The sequence below is a fragment of the Phacochoerus africanus genome, chromosome 11 (assembly GCF_016906955.1).
Source record: "Phacochoerus africanus isolate WHEZ1 chromosome 11, ROS_Pafr_v1, whole genome shotgun sequence".
Taxonomy (NCBI): domain Eukaryota; kingdom Metazoa; phylum Chordata; class Mammalia; order Artiodactyla; family Suidae; genus Phacochoerus; species Phacochoerus africanus.
Window position 1 is genome coordinate 10,275,538 of NC_062554.1, and position 24,326 is coordinate 10,299,863.

The 24,326-nt window shown below is 37.9% G+C and overlaps 1 protein-coding gene across 15 annotated transcripts in view; it reads left to right on the forward strand.

Annotated features, from left to right (window-relative positions):
- EMSY (EMSY transcriptional repressor, BRCA2 interacting) overlaps positions 1–24,326 on the forward strand; it is an 88,199-nt gene that overhangs the window by 9,966 nt on the left and 53,907 nt on the right. For 6 of the 15 annotated variants that reach the window (XM_047753879.1, XM_047753875.1, XM_047753867.1 and 3 more), the window contains exons 4-9: positions 174–248; positions 1,741–1,782; positions 5,482–5,657; positions 7,537–7,689; positions 9,589–9,848; positions 19,444–19,720. In XM_047753879.1, the coding sequence (XP_047609835.1) occupies positions 174–248; positions 1,741–1,782; positions 5,482–5,657; positions 7,537–7,689; positions 9,589–9,848; positions 19,444–19,720 (983 nt within the window). The remainder of the gene's footprint in view (positions 1–173; positions 249–1,740; positions 1,783–5,481; positions 5,658–7,536; positions 7,690–9,588; positions 9,849–19,443; positions 19,721–24,326) is intronic. The other 9 variants (XM_047753873.1, XM_047753876.1, XM_047753869.1 and 6 more) reach the window with 6 other exon arrangements.

Consider the following 24,326-nt stretch of genomic DNA (forward strand, 5'->3'; position numbering starts at 1 on the left):
CTGACTTTAATTAAAACATTAGAAGATATATATTAGGCCCCTGTCTATATCTTTTTACAAATCAGTTTTGTCCCCTGTCCCCAAGCAGAATGTTGACTTAAATAACATTAATAAAAGTATAGAAAAGAGCTGCCTGCTTGGCAGAGTTCTATAATGGCTATTTTTTTTCATAGCATCTCAACAGAACGCCACCGTGCTGAAGTTCGGAGAGCAGTAAACGATGAACGGTTAACAACAATTGCACATAAGTAAGCCATTAGTCGTACCACCCCTGATTTTTTATGACATAGTGTACCATAGTTTTGAAACAGTCTTCCTGTTGTGTAGCAGATTCCTGAGTCTTTTATCTCCATAGTAATATCTCTGTACTCAGGGATCCTGACCATAACTGTGTTAACTGTTTTTCAATTGGTTATGTTTTTGCATTTGGTTAGGCAAGCTTTCAGTCGGCCGGGCAAATCCCGTTACAATGTAATCTCTGTATAACTAAAGGCCTCCATAGTTTAGCAGATGATTCCTTTACTTGAAGCAAAGTTCAGTAACAAAGTAGTGTGCTCCCCAAATTTGACAGTTCCTTAGCGGTTCTTTGTATGGTATTTGATATGTATATTGCTTTATAAATAGGAATTATAATTTTTTTGATAACCAACTCTAATAGTTCATGTATTTTGAGATTCAGAAAAAAGATTGTAAAATATGTTTTGTTTTTAAGAAATATGACTACATTATATCTTACTTTGGAAAGCCAACAAAATAAAATTATGAAAGATTCTTATCAGATTGGTTTTAGATCATTATACCTGTTTCACAGACAGGGTGGAGGGTGGTAGGAGACAGGGATCGAGCATTACCACACTTGTGTGTGGAGACGGTGCCTTCTGAAGAATAGAGAGGAGCAGAAATTATCTTTCAACTGATAGTGTAAGATGTTAGGAACATTTTATAAAATATGTTACAGAATAATTCATTTTTAAAACTTTTTATGTTTTAATGTGAAATTAAAGGGAAGTTCCCTGGTGGCTCAGCGGGTTAAGGATCTGGTGTTGTCACTGCTGTGGCGCTGGTTACTGCTGTGGCATGGGTTTGATCCCTGGTGTGGGAGCTTCCACATGCTATGGGTGTGGCCGAAAAGAAAAAAGAAAAAGAAAAAACAACAACAACAAAACTAAAGGAACAGATTCAGTGCATTTCCATAAAGTGATAAGTAGTGTCTTTAAAGCAATTGGCAGTATTTGTATTGACCCTGAAGATCCACTGGCTTTATGCTGTGCTTCACTGTTCCTCATTTCACTTAACTGATAAAATGGGGTAGCACCCCAGTGTAAAAGTTAAGCTGTTTGAGTTCGGAGATTTTTTTAGTGCTAGGTTTGTGTGCACTGTGGAAATTTGGAAATTTTCCTCTAACGATATTAAATATTTAGTTGTTAGGCCAGCACGGCTGAAACATTCAAATATTAATATGTTCCTTCTTTAAATTGCTCTAAACTTTTAAATTGGGATACTTTTAACAATAATAACTGAGCCTAGATTCTAATTTGAGAACTGGTAATAGGAAAATTATGTGCTAGATAATAAAGTAGTAAATAATAGTTTGCATTCAGAGGCACTTAGAGACAAAATTAGTATCTTACAAGCGTTGGAACAATATTGTGGGGGCAAAGAGTTTTAAGTTGATGCATCAGTTTCATACTTAAAGGATAACATTTATTTAGTCTCCTTTTCCTTTTTTCCCCTTTAAAGAATGAATTTATCCTTATATTTGGGTGAAAGACCAAGTTACAGGTATGCAAATAGGTTATTATTATTTCAGGCTTTTTCTTGTGTTTATTTCAAAATTGAAGCTCTCAATTATTCAGGGGCACATGTTCCATTTCTGAATTAACCGTGCCCCTTGCTTTTCCTTCTCTTCCCCTCCTCCCCCTCCTAATACTGCCCACCCTTTAGCTATTTTGCTGCTTGGAAGTACCTCTAGTCAGAGGGTGGGAAGGGAGAGGAGGTGAAAATTTTAATAAGTGATTTTACTACTTTTTAGCTGTCCTGGAAAAGGTTTGGTGGAAGAATTTATAATTATTTGCCAAAGTATTTTTGGATAATATGTGGATTTCATTAATCTGTTTGACCTCTCCCTTTCCCTCCTCTCTTTTAGCACGGATAATTGAGAGTTGGCTTTTATTTACCTATTTCCTCTTTTTTTTCCCCCTCTCCTTTCTGATTTCTTTCATACATGAATTCAAATTTTTGAAAAGTGTTTACTTCAGTGTATAATTTTAAGCTGCTTAGGTCTTTCCATACTCCTGTTCTAATATTTTATATTGTGGTTTTAGTTTGACCAGATTTTGGATTTACTTGTTGAGCCCAAGGGTCAGTGAATGGGGAATGATGAGGAGGACATAGATCCCTCATTCTGTCCATCTCCTCTGCTCTCTTTCCCTCAGAAGTAGCAGCAGAACCTAGTGCCAAAGATTATCTATAGGAGGGCTTCGTACTCTGAGCCTGACAAAAGTAACTGGAGCTGAAGAGGAATGCGTCTGAGCCAACTGCATGCCTTTCTCCTCTCCCTTCCCTCCCCCACTCCAAAGGACAGCTTAGGCCAGAAGGAATGTGGTTGAAAGGTGAAGAGAAAGCAGAGAAGGTTGAGCACAAAGGCGGTGGAAACAAAAGGAGTGGAGTGTCTGGGATCAAAGAAAAGCCTTGCTTGAACCTTATCATGAGTTTATTTTTTGGCACAGGACCGTTTATTAAGTTTGATACTCTAACTCAGTTTTGAAACATGTCAGGGTATTAGAGTATTAAAGCCTGGAGTGTCAAGGGCCTTCTCAGTTTTTAGCTGGACCGCTCTTGCCAGGATTGCACCTAAAGTTTGAAGAAAGTGACGCTATCTAGAATTACTATTAACGTAACCCCTTCCCCATCAGCCACACATTCGTGGGATACTGTGTGAGTTTCTACGTGAGGATAAGGATTTCATGCTGGTGCCCTGCACACTGAAGAATGTGAAGGCCAAGGTAGTTCCATTAGTATCATGTTAGATTTCTCAGAAAAGGGGCTGGAGCCAGGTTTCCATCTCCCTTGCTACATTCAGTGTAAATAGAAATGTGTTCTTTGAAACATCAGTATCCCAGGGAAACCCTGGAGTAAGATGGTTACAGAAACCTTTAAAATTTTATTTAGGGGAGTTCCCATCATGGCTCAGCAGAAACGAATCTCACTAGCACCCATGAGGACGCAGGTTTGATCCCTGGCCTCGCTCAGTGGGTTAAGGATCTGGTGTTGCCTTGAGCTGTGGTGTAGGTTGCAGACGCAGCTCGGATCTGGCATTACTGTGGCTGTGGCGCAGGCCAGCAGCTACAGCTCCGATTCAACCCCTAGCCTGGGAACCTCCATATGCCACAGGTGCAGCCCTAAAATGGGTGTGGCCCTAAAATTTAAAAAAAAATTAAAATTCTGTTTAGGCGATTTGTGAAACTAATGTGTATTTATACCCTCTTTACTAAGCAAATAAGAAGTTTTGATCTAATTCTAACATGATATTTAATTCTTCACTCAAAGTTTTTGAGCATGTTTGCATGAGTAGAAATTTGGAAGATTTATAGATCCTTATAAATGTTGAAGTTGTGTCTTTTGCACTGCAGATTCTTCTTCAATAGCATATAGTCATGTATTTTAAATTATTAATCTTCCATAATTTCTACCACTGTTTAAACAATGCACCAGGTAAGTGTAGACATCACTTTATTTGTGTGCTAAACTCTCACCAAATTTATTAGGTAGTCTAATAAAGTGATAGTAAAATAAGAGTAAGCCAAGAAAATGCCAAATAGCTTTTAGAATTTTTTCCCGTGACAATTCACGCAGTAGCCTTTTTCTGTCTCTCTTTCTTGTTTGTATCACTTTCTGTTTCAGAACTAGCATCAACTTGGAGGTGCCGTGATAATAAATCTGTGAGGGTTATTGGGGTCTTAGGAATTCTTCTTGCCTATGTGTTATGTAGGTAGGCCTGTGCTAAACCACGAAGGAATTTTTCAGATTTTCCGCTGTAATCCAATTGGATTCATCAACTTCTAGAGATTGCTTTCTGAACTGAATGTAAATTCTTCTCGAGTCATAATTTATTGTTCCATTCAGTGAAAGTTGGTAGTGATTGGACAGCATTGCTGTTAGTATAAATCAAAGGCAAAAGTTAGACATAAAACATATTTGAAGATTTTTATACCTTCCACTTGTGATGTGACAGTTAATTTCAGTAGCCTGATATATGCTTGTGAAAGAGACATTGAGTGGGTGTGTGACCTTAGGCAAGTTATTTAGCCTCTTGGTGCCTCAGTTTTCCCATCTATAAAGTGGGAATTTCATAGGATTGTTAAGCGAGTTGTACGCTTAATACCTGGAAAATGTTGAGAACAGCGCCTCACAGGTAGTAAGTGCTAACTGAGGATAACTATCATCACCACCATTGTTCCACTCGCCACTCACAAGGGCTGCTGTGTATTCTGTCTAAATCTGAAGCATCAGTGAACATACAAAATCTTAAACTCCAGGTTAGGTTGTAGAATCTTTTGTTTTGAAAAAGGTGCGGAAATATTTCCAACTTAGTGAAGCAGTTGATTCTCGATGAATTTTAAACCACAGCACTCATCACTAGTCAGGAAAAGTGACACAGCTACCTTTTGTGGAGCCAAGCAAAGAGAAGTGAACAGCTGTCTTTTCAGATTTCAACCTCTGTTTGGATTCCTAGGATAAAATTTGCTCAAGAAGTTTAGCGTGAAATTGAGAATAGTAGCGTTCAGTTGCTTCAAATACTTACAGGCAAGATTGGTATAAATAAGTGAAGTGAAGGTAGGGGCAGGTTTCTTTCAGTGTCCTCAGGTCTAGTCTGTTTTGTAACAGGAAGGATAACAGTATCACACATTGTCAGTGACACATGCGGTGATATATACAGGCCTCTTCTGTCCCTCATTACCTGGTCTCCCATGTTTACTGCCTCAGTTTCCCTTGTTTGAAAGCCTTAGAACCTCTGGCCATGCAGGCAGTTAGGATACTTTTGCAAAAGTTCAGTGAATTTCCGTAATAAATACGGAACATCTGAGTTTTGAAATTATGAGCACTTTTTACCTTTTTAGCTTAATTTACGACAGTAAATTCTAAAAGTTCGTGGAGATACTAGTTTTCGTTAGCAATACCAGATTTAAGCTAATGAAAATAATGTCAATGTTTATTTAGAAGGCATGGGAAGTTTTTCCATAATTTCAATTATGCTCATTATAAGCGTCAGATTATGAAATAAAATGTGTAAAAATCTTAAGTGTGAAATTCCTCAAATTCTGGTTATTCATAATTTTGATCTTGCTTGCTTAAAACAAAGCATCTCCTGTTTACTCAGGGCACTTTTTATAGTTAAAAAGCTATGATATTTGAATATGTATATGTAATTCATTTTTAGCGATTGAGAACTCTTGCAGCAGCATTTTCTTTTTTGTTTAGTATGTCTGGACCTAATAGCTCTTCAGAGTGGTCCATTGAAGGTCGTCGATTGGTACCCCTGATGCCTCGGCTGGTTCCCCAAACCGCCTTCACGGTAACAGCTAATGCTGTTGCCAATGCAGCTATCCAGCACAATGCATCTCTTCCAGTGCCTGCAGAAACAGGAAGCAAGGAAGGTGAGTAGAGAAATATTTTTGTATGTAGAGATGACTTTTCTCAGATTCTTCATGAAAGTTTTCTTATTTTTCATGTGTTTTTGTCCTAATGTTTAAAGGTTATAAAATATAATAAGCAACTCTTGTTCTGAAAGTAGAAATTGCTAAGTTTTAGTCTCAGCCAAAATTGAACATCCCCTTTGTTCAAAGTGTAAATTATATTAATCACAAAATTACAAAAACCCTTCGTGGAATTTCTTTCTCTCTCTCTCTCTCTCTTTTTTTTTTTTTTTTTTGATTTTTAGGGCCGCTCTGGTGGCATATGGAGGTTCCTAGGTTAGGGGTCGAATTGGAGCTACAGCTGCTGGCCTACACCACAGCCACAGCAATGCTGGATCCAAGCTGCATCTTGACCTCCACCACAGCTCACGGCAACACCGGATCCTTAACCCACTGAGCAAGGCCAGGGATCAAACCTGCAACCTCATGGTTCCTAGTTGGATTGTTTCTGCTGAGCCACACGGGAACTCCTTGGAATGAATTTTTGATATCAGTGTATATTGTTAGAAGCGGATAAAAGGTCTTAACAGGTGATGTGGAAAATTAATAAGATGTTAGAGGTCATTTAGCTGCTGGACAAGGATGCTGAGCTGATACTTTAGAAAGACTGTTTTTGTCTTTTGGAATCAATGGTATAGGCTGCTTCTCTCTTCCAGTCAGTGTGCTGAATCTATTAGGGGTTATGTGGCCAATGAGAAAGCTTTCTTTTTATTATTTAATCTGGTAATTGATACATGCTTTAAAAATCCTTGGTTCTCCTGAGGTCACCAAGAGTAATACTAAATTTGAGAGCATATGTTTGAGTTGACTTTAGTAACTTTGGTGTCATGTGAAAATGATCCTGAAAATAATGCAGTTGTCAGGTTACTTTGAAGAATTGTCTTTTCTTGGCTAGCAGTGGGTTGTGGAGCAGAATGAGCCATTCCTTTCATACACGCCAGACTTTGTTTTATGCTGAAGGAAGCTATATTTAGGGAGAGACAGTTATCAGTGTGTAAGCCTGGCCTCTATTGAGTTCCTGTTTTTTGTTGTTGTAGCAGAGGTGTTTTCTTCTCTTCTCACTTTTTATCTTTTCTGTTCACCAACTCTGGTTGAGTGGAAAGAAGATAGAATTTTCAATAGTCAAATCTTCCAATCCTAGTTTGCGATTTCCTTGCTTTGCGATCTGCAGCAAGTCTTTTAGCTTCTGTGAGCCTTGGGTTCCTCATCTTTAAAGTAAGGATGTGGTATTGTGAGAATTAGTGGTAATAAATGGAAAGGACTGAGCATAATGCATGGAACTCAGTAAATAGGACCTATGAGCTGATTCTGCTTGTTGTTATTCAAGAAATTGAAATATGGTGTCATTACCTTAGTTATCATGCTCTGCTTAGATGGCAGGTGACCAGTGAATTGGTTTATAATAAAAGAACCTTACATTAGTTCCCTCCAGGTCCCAAGCTGGAAATTGCTATGGTTAGGGAAAAATTATCATCACTCCCTATAGATACTGTTATTAGTATTAAAAAGGAATACAGGTTCATGCCTTTTGTCCAACTGCCATGATGAAAAGTGATCTTCATTTTTCTCAGTTTCAAACTTGGCTTCTTTGTAACTGTGCTCCATTGTCATTGTCACCTGTTGACAGCTGCTAAATACTTGGGGAAAACTCAGTTAAGTGATGATTTTCAGGAAAGGTTATTAATACCTTTTAACCTGTGGACCTCATACCTAGTATTGGCCTCTAGCTTTTGATTTTATGAAAATGTTAAAATTGGCCTGCAGTAAAAAAAATAATTTTTCTGTATTCGTGGACAGTTTTGGTGAAAGTTAACAGCAAACTTTTTTATCGTTCCTTCAGTAGTGGTTTGCTATTCCTACACAAGTACCACGTCAACCCCAACCTCTACCCCTGTTCCAAGTGGCAGCATAGCAACGGTTAAGTCTCCAAGACCTGCCAGCCCTGCCTCCAATGTAGTTGTCTTGCCAAGTGGAAGTACTGTTTATGTCAAAAGTAAGTGATATTCTCAGTGTTATGAGGGCCATCTTGGCTAAAAGCTGCAGCATAGGCTCTGATTAGATCTGCCTTCCTGGATTAATTCATTGGTCCACTGGCTATTAGCAGTGGTTAGTTCTTGAAGGATGTAAAGAATTCCTTTTTTGCACATAATTTAGGTTTATATTGCTTTTTATCAGTTGTGGGGGTTGAGAAATTACTTCTTTTTTTTTGTTTTCTCTGGGGAATCTGCCTTGAAGAGTGCTATCCTCCACGTTTTGTTTTTCATGAAATAAAAATGTGAATACAAACTAAAGGAATATGTTTATGTTATTTTTTTAGTGTTTACTCCTATACTTGTAATCTTGGTAGTGTTTTTAAAAAACTGTTTGTATAACTTCCAACTATTAAATTCAGTGAAGCATTCTAGAGAGTCTGTCTTTCATATTTCTAGTTGACTGTAATTTTTTGAAGTTTATTTGCAGTTTTTAACCCTTTGATTCTACCCTATGAAGCAGTTTGATGTCATTTTTTGTTTTTAATGTGTTATGCCAGTGTTGTTTTGCTTTTGATATCAGCTGGAGATCATTAATATTTGACTTTCATTTTTCTCAGTATAGTTATTAACTTGATTTCTTTGTAACTTATAGAGGTGGACTTTGCTGTTTTAGACAGAAATGATTTTAGGTCATTGTCAGCCTTGTTTAAATTAGAGTCTAGAAATTGAAGGTATAAGGGGTTATGTTTTATTACTGTTTCCATGAGTCATGCTGTATGCTGTTATAAATGTCAGGTCTATAGAGATTTTCTATATATATTGCAAGGTTTTGTGTTTCTCAAAAACAATTGGGGCTTTAGTGCATGAAGAATAAACTAAGAATCTTGTAAGTTTATATCCGATTTCTGTGGGTTTAGCCACGGTGGTCTTTAAAAATAACTGTGAAGATCTATTTTTTAATTTTTTTTTTAAACATTGAAAGTGAACCCCAAACATGAAGAAACCATTTCACATAATTTGTAGTTGGAAGTAATAGAAAGTTTATTGCTTTATTCTCAGAACTCATACAGACAACATTAGTTTGAGATACAATTGTTCATCCAACTTCATATGTCAAGGCACTATACTAGGGAGACAAACCAGTAAGACTTAGTCATTGTCTTTTGGGAGCCCCTTAATAATAGGAGATGTGCAGGCTGACAGCCACGTTGCCATGGGATAAGTGATCTAGAAGAGAGTGTGCAAAGTGCTCTCTAGGCTCAGAGGAGAGGTGGATTAGCTTTGCTTAAAGAGCTAGGGAAAGCTTCGCTGAGGAGATGGCTTGCAGGATGATGCTTGCTGGAAGATGCAGAGGTCCTTGATGCTATGTGGTATTCTCCAAAGAATAACAGGATATAGAGACTCCACGTGGGATAGAAGATGTGATAAGGTGGTTTTGGGGAATGGTGAGCAGTTCAGTGTGCCAGGATTATAAGAAGGGTGTGCAAAGTTGAGTGGAATACTGTGTTGTGCTCTTACAAAGATAAGGAAGCTTTAATGATGTGGCAGTGATTTTTGTGCCTCATCTTGTAGGGAGATAAAGACCACTGAAGGATTCGAGGCAGGGCATTGGCATGACTGGATGTGAGGTTTTGTAACTGGTAGTAGGAAGAAGGGTAGAATGAAAGTGGAGCGACCAATAGTGTGAACACATTTTAGGAGGTTGTTGCTAAAATACAAGCCGGAGATAAGAAGGGCTGACATAGCCATAGGGTTAAAGAAAGAAGGGAAGGCATTCAGAGACAGCTTCTCTGAGGAAAGATTGGTAGGACTTACTGTCTGATGGGGCATGAAGCAAAGACGACTAATGACACAATGATTTTAAAGTATAAAATACAAGGTTAGATTGCTATAAAGGCAATGCTGTCACTGCCTTTCAGGTGTTAGCTGTTCAGATGAAGATGAAAAACCTAGAAAACGAAGGCGAACAAACTCTTCCAGCTCCTCCCCCGTTGTCCTAAAGGAAGTTCCAAAGGCTGTCGTTCCCGTCTCAAAGACAATCACTGTGCCTGTGAGTGGCAGTCCCAAGATGAGCAACATCATGCAGAGCATTGCCAACTCCTTACCACCCCACATGTCTCCTGTGAAAATAACCTTCACCAAACCATCAACACAGACGACAAACACAACAACCCAGAAGGTATGTGGTAGAGGGAGTCTCTTCTGCCAATTGTTGCTTTTATCTCTCAGTCAGTGCGATTCAGATTTAACAAACATACACTGAGTGCTTACTATGTGCTTGGCATTGTGCTGAGAATGTTCACATCTCTTTCTTTAATTTGGCACATAAAGCTTTGGGATAGACAGTAGTATTTCACGTTTTGTATGTATATTTGTAGATTGGGCTCAGAGATGCCAAACAACTTGATAGAGCTAGCAGACCTTCTAAGACTTCTGTTTATATTTCATTGTTGTAATTCCAGTAGGAAAAAAATTAAAATACAAAGGATTATAAAGGTTTTTTTAGCCTGTGTTTAGGTAACTTTGCTTTCAGGAACTCAGTTTTTATAATGCCAGAGTAATGAAGTTGCCAGAGTTAGATGTTTCATAGAAGAGAGGAAGAATGTGATGAAGTGAATACTTTGTGGTCTTCTTTCTTCTTTATATGCTGTCATTAATGCATTTCTAAACGCTTCTCTCAGTATGTTCAAATCGTCAGTATTCTGTCAGTTTTGTTACTAGAACCCTGTAACTTCCCACACTAATCTGGGTGCTTGTTAAACACCTTTATATCTGAGATCTCACTTCACCGTCATTCTGACCTTCCTCTTTCTTGGTTTATTTACTAATTTTCTGGAGCATATCCTCCAGTAGCTTCTTGGTATATAGGGGGAATGGAAAGTAAAGTTTTTGAGATCTTGCATGGTGGCCTGAAAATTTCTTTATTTTGCCCTTCTACTGTCTTGCTGTAAGTTTAGCTAGGTAAATACTCTGGGTGGGAGGTCATTTTCCTTGAGAATTTTGAATGTATTGCTCCATTGGCTCGGCTTCCAGCATTGCTTTTGAGAAGCCTAGTAATGCCATTCTAATTCCAGATTCTCTTTTTCTCTTAGAAAACTCTTAGTAATTATCAGAGTTCTGAAATTTCAAGGTGATTTTCCTTGGTGTGGGTCTTTACTTTATCCATTGGGTTGCACACTCAGTGGCCCCGGTCATTCTAGATACTCATATCCTTCAATTCTGGGAAATTTCTTGAATTATTTCTTTAATTTTTCTCTGTTTTCTCTTTTTGGATCACCTATATTCTGATCTTGAATGCCTAGATTGAGCCTTTCATTTTTTAAATCTTTCTCATTTCTCTTTTTCCGTTTGTTTTCTTTTTCTTTCTACTATAGTATGATGTCTAAAAGCCTGGATTTTGGAACTAGACTTCTTGAGTTTGAATCCCATTTTTTTGCCATTTACTAATTACATGACTTTGGGAAAACTAAACTCTAGACCTAAGCTTTTTTCTTGTAAAATAGGAAAAATAATATATTTATTTTGTAGTGTTTGGGGGTATAAATAAATGAAATAATACCAAACTGTTAGAATAGAGCTTAGCACATAGTAAATGCTCTATAAGTATTTTTTTTTTTTTTACTTTCTAACTTTATCCTTTATTATGTTACTTCTCTGGAGCTTTTCTTTTTTTTCTTTTTGGTTGCACTCGAAGCATATGGAAGTACCCGGGCCAGGGATTGAATCCAAACCACAGCTGTGATCGGTCCTACTGCTGCAGATGCTGTATCCTTAACCCACTGTGCCAGGCCAGGGATCAAACACACTCCACCTCAGAGGCAGTATCAGATCCTTAACCTGCTGTACTACAGCAGGAACTCCTTTGGGATTTTTCATTTTTGCTTTTTTTTTTTTTTAAATGGCTGTGAGGCATATGGAAGTCCCTGGGCCAGGGATTGAATCTGAACTGCAGCTGTGACCTACATCACAGCTGTAGCAATGCCAGATCTTTAACCCATTGTTCTGGGCTAGGGATTAAACCCACCTCTCAGTAGTGACCTGAGCTGCTTCAGTCAGATTCCTAACCCACTGTGCCACAGCAGAAACTCCCTTTCTATCTTATTTTTAATTTCTAGTAACCTTTTCTTGTTCTCTGAAAGTTCCTTTTTTTGTTTTTTTAAATAGCATCCTGCTCTTTCATAGACTATATATTGTCTTTTCTTGTGGTATTCATGGTAATTTTTTTGATGTTTTCTTCTTTCATGTTTTCTGTCTTACCTATAAATTTCTATTATCTATTAATTTTGATCTCTTTCTTTCTCTTCACTTTCCTTAAATGCTGGTTATCTGCTTATGAATGGAATTGGGCACTAAAAAGCTGGCAGAAATCTGTGTGTAGGATGGGACATGTCGGCTGGTAACCTTCATGTAGGTTGACCTAGATGTTCTGTTTTGTTGATAAACATCTGCTACCCCTTTACCTCTACCAATTTTCATTCTTATTAGGGCTTTTTCATGGAGTGACCAGGTTCCTCAAAGAATCTTCCAGTCATTTGCCTCCAGTAGCCAGCTTGTTTGCTAGTCTTTTGAGAGCGATGGGAGGGAGAAGGCTGGATAGTTTCATTCTTCAGTATATAGACTTTACTTAACCCCTCTCTTTGCAGTATTGCATCCACCCCCATTAGCCTTGTGTTGTCGAATTCCCTTGGATTCAGTCTTTCCCTCAAGAGTCTTCCTTTAGGAAAGACTAAAGACCAGTAGTTTTCCTTTAGGATGGAGGAAGATGGCTGGGGATCTTAATGCTGTTTAAACAGATTTTCAACTAATTTTCCTCTTTCTAGTCCCACTTTTTTTTTCTTCTTAGGTCCTTACATGCAGCGTATGAAAGTTCCCAGGCTAGGGGTCAAAGTGGAGCTGCACCTACTGACCTGTGCCACAGCCACAGCAACTGGGCATCTGAGCTGTGTCTGCAGTGCCATATTCTTAACCCACTCAGTGAGGCTAGGGATCGAACCTGCATTCTCATGGATACTAGTCAGGTTCGTATCCTGACTGAGCCACCACAGGAACTCCCTCTAGTCCCACGTTTACCCCTACTTCAGAAGTATCTGGTTCTTGAATTTCTGAGTTTTTCTGGGGTTCTCTGGAAGTTGTCTTGTTTTTTGTTCTGTTTGGTGTCTTAGGTTTCCACTCTCTTGGGTATGCATCATTGGTTACTACTTGTCTATTTTCCACTTTCCAAAACTTGATAGCTATTGTCTCCTTTCCATTTTGACCTTATGGGTTCATGCATCTCTTCCCCTTTTAAAAAAATCACTTCATATACTTTTAGAGGGATTTGGGGGAAGGAATAGAGGTAAATTCTTATTTTCAATAGATGGTCTTTTCTAGTTTTGAATCTTCAGATCTGTGATAATTTCATTTAAAAAACCTCCTTGAGTGTCCTGGGAAGATGTCATTATATAATTTATAAAAGATTAATTTTCTTAAAAACTAGAAATGATAATGAGTTAATTTGTGGACTATAATTCTAGCTTCAGTCCTAGGATGAGGCATTATAGTTTATATTAAAAATCAACTAAGGGAGTTACCTAGTGGCCTAGCAGATTAAGGATCTGGTGTTGTCATGCTGTGTCTTGGGTCATTGCTGTGGTGTGGGTTTGATCCTTGGCTTGGGAACTTCCACATACCATGGGCATTCCCAGCCCCCCCCCCCCCAAATAAATCAACCAAGAATTTTTGTAGCCAAAGAGACTGGGTTGGAATCATAGCTCTCTACTATGACCTGAGATACATTAGTCTTTCTAAATCTGTTTGCCCATCTGTGAGATGAAAATAATGCCAATTTTATAAGGTTATTGTAAGGATTAAATGGGATTGGATATTTTAAAGTACAGCATAATGTGTATACTCCAAAAATGTTAGGTCCCTTCCTTTACGGGTATTTTATGGAAAACAGACCTAATATTATTAAGTTTCCAGTCTTCTTTGGTAGACCTATATAAAAAATGTTTAATAGAAGGGAGTTCACCTATAAGTGAAGTCAGTGAACTTTAAAAAAAAATTTATTTGCACTATTGAGAATGAACTGTTCCAAATAATGAATTTATCAGTTAACTGAAGCTTACCCCTTAGTATATAGAAATTGACTATTTTTGGTTACTTCTTAAGTGTTACACTTAACATATTTTTTGCATTTGTATTTGATGACTCCAAGGTAATCTTCCTGAATATCATTTTTCTTGTATTATACTTACTGCTTTCTGGGCTAGCCCTGTAATATGTCATCAGCCTGCTATAATCTTGAGAGTTTTTAAAGCTGCTTTTGTAATTTTTTTACTGCCTTCTTTGCTGGATGGGTTTTATCAGTAATTCTCTCTCCCTCCTCTTCTCCTGGGCTCTATTTGGCATTTGAGATATAATGTAGCAAAGTTGTAGCTAAAAGAGCACCCACTTCCAATCCCTGTCCTTTTTTCCTTTACTTGGTTTTATTTTTATTCATTATATTTAATAACTAGTTAGCATTATATTATGAATTTATTTCCTGTTTTTCCCATAGAGCCTACCTTACTGAGGGTAGAGACTTTGTCTTAATTCATCACTATTCCCTAGTGTTTAGAATAGTGTCGGACACGCAGTGGGTGCTAACTAATATTTGTTGAATGAACGAATGAATGAATATATTTGGTTCCAGTACTGCCTTTGCCACCTCTCTTGAGCCTCAGTTACCTTATAAAGCAAAGACAGTGCCAGTGCTGTCTAGATAGTTAAATGAGATGATCCATGGACGGGGCTTTCACATTGCACATATGAGAAGTATTCAGTAGACGTCCCCTAACATTATTAACTGTCCAGTCTCCTTAGCAGACCTATATACAGATACTTACGGGGGCTCACCTCTAAGTGAAATGGTGAACTTTTTTTTTGATTCACTACCTTTACCATATTTAAATTTTTTTTCTTCTGAATTGTCAGTGGAGAATGGATAATTGAGATTGTCAGACTTATGATGCTCATAAGAGGGCTTATTTATCTCCAAAGTCATACATGAGTCATAACATGAGATTCCAGGCTCAGAACCTTAGATTTGTCCAATTGTGTTTTAAAAAAAATTATAACAAATCAAATGAAAAATAAGACATTCAGGATCTCCTGTCATGGAGAAATGAATCTGACTAGCATCCATGAGGACGCAGGTTCGATCCCTGGCCTCACTCGGTGGGTTAAGGATCCGGTGTTGCCGTGAGCTGTGGTGTAGGTTGCACATGTAGCTTGAATCTGGCATTGCTATGGCTGTGGTGTAGGCTGGTAGCTTACACCTCCAATTCAACCCCAGCCTGGGAACCTCCATATGCTGTGAGTGCAGCCCTAAAAAAAAAAAAAAAAAAAAAAATGACATACATTCCACAAATACTTACTGAGTATCTGTTAGGTTCCAGATGCAAAACTTTACTCTTTTACTTCATGTGTACTTAGTGCCATTGATTTTATTTCTGGACAAGCTGAGAACTAATAGATATTCTTTGGGATATTTTGTGTGTTTTTTATTTTCCTTTTGCTGGGTAATTGGATTTTTTTTTTTTAACTCTCTTTAAGGCCGTTGCCATTATTGCATTCACCTTGGATTTCTCACAAATCCTATGTAAGACAACTTAGGGTACTTTAGTTAAGTTGACTTTTACATTAAGTATAATTATTTATGAATTTGTGGACTTGATTCAAATTCAAATAAGTCATAGATTTTCAAGTAGACAAATTTCCACCTGTGTTAATGTGGTGCCTTCACTTTAAGTATAACATTGGTACAGCACTTATATAAACAAAGCAACAGAATGCAGCTTTATGCTTTCACATGCTTGATTGATATTTTTCATTTTATCCTTAGGGTGCAAGTCCCAGCACTCTTAAGGAGTTTTTGTGAATGCTAGAAGGTCAGTAATTTGAATTATGGCCTGAATAAACACTGTTTGGTTCACTCGGTTTCGAAATCCCTTTATTTCCCTTGTTGTAACAAGTAACTAAAGTGCAAGTAAATTTTCTTCAAGGTGAATTTCTAATTTTGGAAAACCCCTTTTCAGATCAGAAATTAATTTGCAGACCAAAATCTCAAAATATGTTTTATCATTTGTATCTCTAATCTAAAACATGCTCTTAAAGACTCAGATTGATTTTGCCGAAGTGTTGTCATCTTACTGTTAAAAGTCTACATGCGTACTCCACTTCTGAAATTGCAAATATTTGACCCAAGTGGGAATGCCTCCCCTTCCCTTACCCATGACAGACCTTGCTAATTACCTGTGGCATACCTTTCTGCCAAACCTTCGCGAATCCTCACCTGTGCTGCAGTCCTTATAAAAACTGCTCCAGGAAGCTATGACTGTTAGTTCAGAATTGGCAAATACGAAACCTAATTGCTATTACCACTCTTAATTGGTTTGACTGTGGTAGTAACTGAGTTCTTTGGATTCTCAGGGGTATCAGGATTTGAGAAAAAGATACATAAAATTTTTTAATGAAACAAAAATAGGGAACATTAAAATAAATTTCCATATTGATTTGATCTATAACAGCTTTACTGATATCCTTCTAACATTTATTAAGTAGTAATAATAGGCTACTAATAAGTACCATTTGTGAACTGCCAAATATTGACCACCTGCTATGTGCCTAGCACTGTGTTAGATGCTTCACTTCATGATCTCATTGAATCCCTGTAAAGATTTGCAAGGTAGGTATTATTATCCCTATTTTATAGATGAAAATTGGAACCTAGGTATTTTAACATGTCCAGGGGCCTACCATTTGTCAGTGGTAGAGGCAGGATTGAGCTCATGTTCATTTGACTTTTAACATCTGGTCTTATTACCGTGTTGGTCTACTTCTCAGTTTATATGGTGGCTGATGGTTGTGTTTGTAATAGTGCAATGCAGGTGTTTGCTGATTGAGTCTACATAGAAATATGCTGCTCAACTCCATAGAGGTGTTTGCTGGTCAAGACTTTTATGTCTTTCTTGACTTCTCAGATAATCAACAAACTCTTTAAAATAATGGACATGTACTTAAAATTCTCGTAGCACTGAAATATATAGCAGTGATATATATGGTCAAAGCGTCTTTGAGATGTAGATACTGAGTACAGACATACTCAATAAGTTTTGACTGACTGATTTAATTTTAGACTTTCTTTAGAACTGGTAGAAGAATGGGAAGTAATTTCTCTTTAAAGCCTTTGAATTTTTCAAACAATTTTCTATCCTAGCTAGATAGGGAAAAGTAATTATGGTCAAAGAGGAAAAGGACACTCTGCTTTGTCTTGGGTATCACTAAACTACCGTTATACTTGCCCATAATAAAACCGATATTACAGACTTGTAAATGCTTTTTTGTGTTCTCAGCTGTAAAATGGGGATAATAATAGTGTCTGTGTTGTAGGATAGATGGGAGATTTAAATAAGCCAATGCATTGTAACTCTAGGAGCTAATCTTGATTCCCTTATTTTCTTAAACCCTAAGGTTTCTGTATATCAAGTCCTGTTGACTCTACCTCTTAAAATAATCAGAATCCGATCACTTCTCTTTATTTTGAATACTAACACCTCAGTCCAAGCAGCCTATTATCATTTCTTGCCTAGTCCATTGCAGTAGCTTCTTTTACTAGTCCCACTGCTTCCATTCTTACCTCTCACCACATAGCAGCTAGATTGATCTTTTAAAATATAAGTCAATGTTTGCTGTTTCCTTACTTAAAATCCTTCCAGGCTTCCCATTATACTTACTATACATTTTAGATTCTTTATTCTGGTTTACAGATTTGATCTGGACTCTGCTTAGTTTTGCATCCCCTCCTTGCCCTATATGCTTTTGCTACACCGGCTCTCTTTCCTGTTTTTAAATACATCAGGCTAAGTCCTACCTAGGTCCTTGGCTCCATCTTTTTCTCTTGGTCTGAAATGCTTTGTCCCTGTATCAGGTACATTTTTCTAAGCATACTGGCTAACCTTGAAGTCTCTTTCCTGCCTCTTTTTCCCTCTATTCTCTATGTCAAGCTATGAGCAAATCCTGTTGATTTCACCTTTAAATATATTCAGAATCTGTTCACTTTTCACCAACTCTACCACAAACACTTTTGTCACCATCCTCTCTGTTTGATTTATTGCAGGAGCCTCCTAATTTGTCTCCCTATTTCCACCCTCTCTGCTCTGCTGTACTTTTCACCAAGCAGATAGACGGATGCTTTATTTTTTAGAAGACTTTTGGATTTGTAGAAAAGTTGGAAAGGTAGTACAGGGAGTTCCCATATACCCTGCATTCAGTTTCCCCTGTTCTTAACTTTGTATTAGTATGGTATAGTTGTTACAGTTAATAAACCAGTGTTGATGCATAATATTAACTAAGGTCCATTAAGTAGTTTTTTCAGGCTTCTTTAGTTTTGCTTATTGTCTTTTTCTATTCCCGGATACCACATTGCATTTTCTTGTCATGTCTCCTTAGTTTCCTCTTGGCTATGGAAGTTTCCCAAACTTTGTGTTTGATAACCTTGGCAGTCTTGAGGACTACTAGTCAAGTATTTTGTAGAATGCCCCAGCACTGCAATTTATCTAATGTTTTTCTCATGATTAGACTAGCATTATGAGGAGTTCCCATTGTGCTTCAGTGGTAAAGAACCCAACTTGTATCCTCGGGGATGTGGGTTTGATCCCTGGCCTGGCTCAGTGGGTTGAGGCTCCGGCGCTGCCGTGAGCTGTGGTGTAGATCACAGACGCCGTTCGGATTCCATGTGGCTGTGGCTGTGGCGTAGGCCGGCAGCTGCAGCTCCGATTCTTCCCCAGCCTGGGAACTTCCATGTCCCGTGGGTGTGGCCCTAAAAAGACCAAAAAATAAAAATGAAAAATATACCAGTATTATGAGTTTTGGAAGGAAGACCACAAAAATAAAGTGCTATTTTCGTCAAGTCATATCAAGGGTATATACAGTCAACGTGTCCTTATGTCATTTAGTTCCCCCATTGCTTGTCTGAGTCTGTCTCCTGTTATTCTCTACCTTCTCAACCTTATAAATTCCAATTCCATCATTAGGTCCTGAGGTTTCTTGAACATACCAAAGCTTGCTTCTGCCTCAGGGCCTTTGTATCTGTTACTCCCTCTGCCACTGGATGGTCTTCCTCTAGGTAGCGGCATGGTTGACACCCCTTATTCTAGTTTCTGCTCAGATGTCTCCTTATCAGAGAGATCTTCATCGAACACTATGTAAAAAAATTACACATTATTCCCGTTTTCTTTTATTTCCTACCTTGCTTTGTCTATTCCATTTTATCTCTACATAACATATATTTACTTTTTATTTGCTTATTGTTTTTCTCTCCTTACTGGAATGTAGCTCTATGAAAACAAGAACTTCGTTTGTTCATTCCATTATCCTCAGCATCTAGAATGATGCCTGGCACATAGTAGATGCTCAACAAATATTTATCAATGAATGGCTATCCAAATTATTTTCTAGAAAAATTGTGCTAATTTATACTCCCTAAGCAGTATGCCGAAATGCTTACTTTGCAGTATCTTGTACAACATTGAATGTGTCTTTTAAAATGTTTGGTTGGTAAAAATTACTTCTTTTAAGTACATTTGATAATTACTGGTAAAGGAAAGCTTTCATATATTTTTGGTTTTAGATTTCTTTTTCTTGAATTGCTTCATTATGTTTTATAAGCTGTTTTTGAATTGTATGTAACTATGAGTCTAGATACATTAGTAGTATAGTAGGTACATGAAAATAACTTACTTTACCTTCCTTAGGTTATCATAGTGACCACATCACCAAGTTCAACCTTCGTGCCCAACATTCTCTCCAAATCCCATAACTATGCAGCAGTCACTAAGCTTGTACCAACATCAGTCATTGCTTCCACAACCCAGAAGCCACCAGTGGTTATAACTGCTTCACAGTCCTCTCTGGTCAGTAGTAGCAGCAGTGGCAGCAGCAGTTCTACGCCGTCACCTATTCCTAATACAGTTGCAGTAACAGCTGTGGTTTCTTCCACACCGTCTGTGGTCATGTCAACAGTAGCACAAGGTAAGTGGTGATTTACCACGTAATTCTAGCCCTTTGGGGTATGGGAATTTTGAAGAAAAATTCGTGAGTGTATTTTACTGCTTTGGGTGTAAAGTTCCCATCTGTTTCATCAGAGATCGACCACTTCCCGTCTCCTAGTTTGCCAAACTAGTGGGTTAATCAGTTTTCTTATATTAATATGTTTACTCTAAGATTTTTTTCAAATGCACAACACCTAGTCACCTAGGCAATTATGTAGGTTAAATCTTGTCAGAACAAATTTCAAAGCATATACAAATATCTATAATGTAGTGAAAATTTTAAGCGAGGAACTTGAAATTGTTTTACACTAGGTTCTTCAGAAGAAATAGTAAGTATATAACCTCTTTAAAGTAAGTTACCCAGTAAGTAGGATGATTTCAAGGACATGGCATTCGCCTTTTCTTCAGTTTCCTGAATTTTTCTGGATGGGTGGGTGATAGGAAGTATTGAAAGGCACTGAGGCTAAAGTGAAGGAAAGTTGCTGCTTAATAGCAAGGAAAGGAAATGTGGAAACCTCAGTTCCATGCCAGCTTAACTCGCTTGAGCTCTCTTCCATATCTTTGTGTTCCTCCTATGTAAAGGGCAGAGGGCACACTGAAGGAATTTTCTTTTTACAGGGCTGGTCAGTCTTAAGATGGGAATCAGGAGTTCCTGTCATGACTCAGTGGAAACGAATCCGACTAGTATCCACGAGGATGCGGGCTCGATCCCTGGCCTCGCTCAGTGGGTTAAGGATCCGCTATTGCCAAGAGTTGTGGTGTAGGTCACAGATGTGGCTCAGATCCTGCATTGCTGTGACTGTGGTGTAGGCCAGCAGCTACAGCTGCAGATCTGATTCTGCCCCTAGCCTGGGAACTTCCACATGCCCTGGGTGTGGCCCTAAAAAGAAAAAAAGAAAAAAAAATGGGAATCACAGGGAGCCATTTAATTATACAGATTTCATACCCATGACTGCAGTCTATCAAAGGGAGCAGAGAAACATTATAGTACAGTATTTAGTATTTAGTTTTCATTGAATTTTACTTGCACAATAGATAGCTTAAAGTAGACTGAGACTTGGAAATACCCTGATTTTTTGGGGTGGCGAGGACTTCCCCACTTTTGGCGCCCCATGGCATATGGAGTTCCAGGCCAGGGATCAGATCCAAGATGCAGTCATGACCTAAGCAGTGCCAGATTCTTTTTTTTTTTTTTTGTCTTTTTGCCATTTCTTTGGGCCGCTCCTGCGGCATATGGAGGTTCCCAGGCTAGGGGTCGAATCGGAGCTGTAGCCACCGGCCTACGTCAGAGCCACAGCAACGTGGGATCCGAGCCGCGTCTGGAACCTACACCACAGCTCACAGCAACGCCGGATCGTTAACCCACTGAGCAAGGGCTGGGACCGAACCCGCAACCTCATGGTTCCTAGTCGGATTCGTTAACCACTGCGCCACAATGGGAACTCCTAAGCAGTGCCAGGTTCTTAACTGGCTGTGCTAGGCCAGGGATAAAATCTGTATCCCAGTGCTTCCAAGATGCTGCCAGTCCCACTGTGCCACAGTGGGAACTCCTAGAAAGACACCCAGGAAAACTATATGATTATTTAAAAAAATTTTTAGTGAGTTTTTCTTGTGGCTCAGTGGGTTGCAAACCTGGCTAGTATCCATGAGGATACAGGTTCAGTCCCTGGCCTCACTCAGGTTAAGGATCTGTCGTTGCCGTGAACTGTGGCATAGGTTGCAGATGGGGCTTGAATCCTGCGTTGCTGTGGCTGTAGTGTAGGCTGGAAGCTGTAGCTCCAATTTGAACTTCCATGTGCTGCAGGTGCAGCCCTAAAAAGAAAAGAAAAAAAATTGGAATAGAGATAATTTACAATGTTGTGTTAGTTTCAGGTGTACAACAAAGTGATTAAGTTATATGTATACATATATCCACTCTTTAATTTTAGAGTCCCTTCCCATATAGGTTATTACAGAATATTGAATTGAGTTCCCTGTGCTATACATTAGGTCCTTGTTGGAGATTATTTTAGTTTTTGTTTGAGATATCTAATTTAGATACAAGTGCTAAGAAATTAAGGCATTTTCTTTTTAAAAAGGTACATATTTGTGTGAGCGGTAATATACAAACAAACTGCAAGTGTGATTCTGACTGCAGGGCCTCTTTTGCGGCTCCACCGTGGGTACCTAGGGGACAGGGCATTCGTTGTTTGTGTCTCTTGGGGCCTAGAGACATAAACCGTTTTAAAGCTGATATAGCTGTCTCTGGCTCTTCTTGTAGGGGCAGCTGGTGGTAGAGGGGAAGAACCTTAGTAGCAATAACTTGGTGGATGACTCCATGTTTATAAGTGTAGAGATGGCTTCAAAGGTAGGGCGTGTAGGGGATTGTGTACAGTTGGTTCATTTGGTAGGAAGGAAAAGGAACTCTTTAATATTTGGAATATGGGGAGTCTTAAATTCTATAAGTGAGAATGCTTATTCTGAATTGGTTACCTGCAAAACAGGATAATTGGAAAAATTTTTTATTATGAAAAATTCTAGATGTACGTAAGTAGAGAGAACAGTGAAATGAACCCAATAATATGTGGCCATTACCTAGCATCAGGAATGAGCAACACATGGTCAGTCTTGTTTCATCTGTATCTGCTCTTTCCTTCTACATACCCCTGGCCTGGAATAATTTAAAGCAAATCCCAAATACCGTATAATTTTACCTATAAATACTTCAGTATGTACCACAAGGCACAATACCATTATCACACCTAGAATTTTTAGCAATAATTCCTTCATATAATAAAATTAGTTAGCATCGAGTTTCCTTGATCATGTCATAAATTTCTTAAAAAATTAAATCTAAAGAAGGTGTACGCATTTATCGATATGGTTAAATCTTTTTAAACTTATAGGTCTTTCTTTTTTTTCTTTTTATTTGTTGAAGATTAGTCATTTTTCTTGAGTTTCTCTTAGTCTGAATTTTGCTGATTTTAATTTCATAGTGTGGTTTAACAAGTTCTCCTGTTCCATTTCAAGAAACCTGATCGGATTCAAGTCCTATTGTTTTTGGGGACATGACAACTAACAATGTAATTATTGAACAGAATTTAAGATTCTTTTATGGTCTTTTGATTCTTAAGGTCTTCTCAATAAGGCTATACAGTCAAATTACTGTATTTTAAAGTCACTTGAAATAACTTTTCTCTGGTTAAACTCTAATTTGGTGTACAGTTAGGCTAATAATATGTTTCATTTTGTTTTTGTGCATTACAGTGAAAAAATTTTTGACCTAATGTTAATCATAATTACATAAAATATTTATATAGTTCCAAAGTCAGACCCACAAAATAAGATGTTCTGAGAAGTCAGCCCTTTCATCTGTAGTTCTTATACCCTGTTTTGTCTTTCCCTGATAGGAAATCTTTTTTCCCTTTGATTAGTTTTTAATTTATCCTTTCATTTCTTTAATATATAAACCAATATGCATATATTTTGTCATCTTAGGTAAAAGGTAACATTTTATGCACACTGTCTGCACTGTAATGTTTGGAAAGAATAATTTTAAATTTGTGGTTATAAGTCTGGTGCTGGTATTATGGAAAAAAGGTGAGGGGCGTCCCCTTGTGGCTCAGCAGTACAAATCCAGCTAGTATCCATGAGGATGCAGATTTGAACCCTGGCTCTGCTCAGATGGTTAAGGATCTGGTTTTACCGTGAGCTGTGGTGTAGGTCACAGATGCAGGTCAGATCTGGTGTTGCTGTGGTTGTGGTGTAGGTTGGCGACTGCAGCTCTGATTCAACCCTAAGCCTGGAAACTTCCATATGGCATGGGTACAGGCCTAAAAAGCAAAGAAAAAAGAAAGAAAGAAAGGAACAAAAGAAAAAAGGTGTTAGTTAAAATGTGTCTTATGTATATAGAAAGAAGTTATTTATTTATTTATTTACTTATTTAGTCTTTTAGCCAGATCCTTCACAGGCTAGGGATCAAAACCTGCATCCTCATGGACACTAGTTTGTTTCTTTAAAGCTGAGCCGGGGCAGGAACTATTCAAGTTTTTTAAACCTAGAAGTATTAGTGGATTAAATAATCAGTAATCACTCTATCACAACAGCCCTTCCCATTTTATGTATTGCTGCCTTTTTACCTGTATGAATATGTTTCGTTCAGTTGGAGTAAAAAATCTTTATTCCATTTGCTATCATGCTTTTTTCATGTACTATTGCTTCATTAACATTCTGCTATTTTTCTGTAATTAATCTAATTGTTTTTAGTTCTATTTAATGTTTTTGTTATTATTGCATGATTTATTAACTTGTTCCCTTAATTTTAGATAGAGTATTTCCAGGTTTTGATATTATAGATTTAACTGTGGTGAACATCTTTGTGAATTGAATTGAGCCCTTTTTTCCTTTAGAACCAGCTCTGTAGCAGGATTACCAAGATAGAGGCTGGGATTTTTTTTGTAGAGTTTGCTAAATGCCACATTTTAGCTCCTTGAACTATTATCGTCTTAGAATTTTTCAATAGTGTATGTCTACTAATAGTGGTCCTTTTTCCTCCTATTTACAGCAAGGCAGGTAATACAGTTTCTAGGATTGAAAAAATTTTTTAA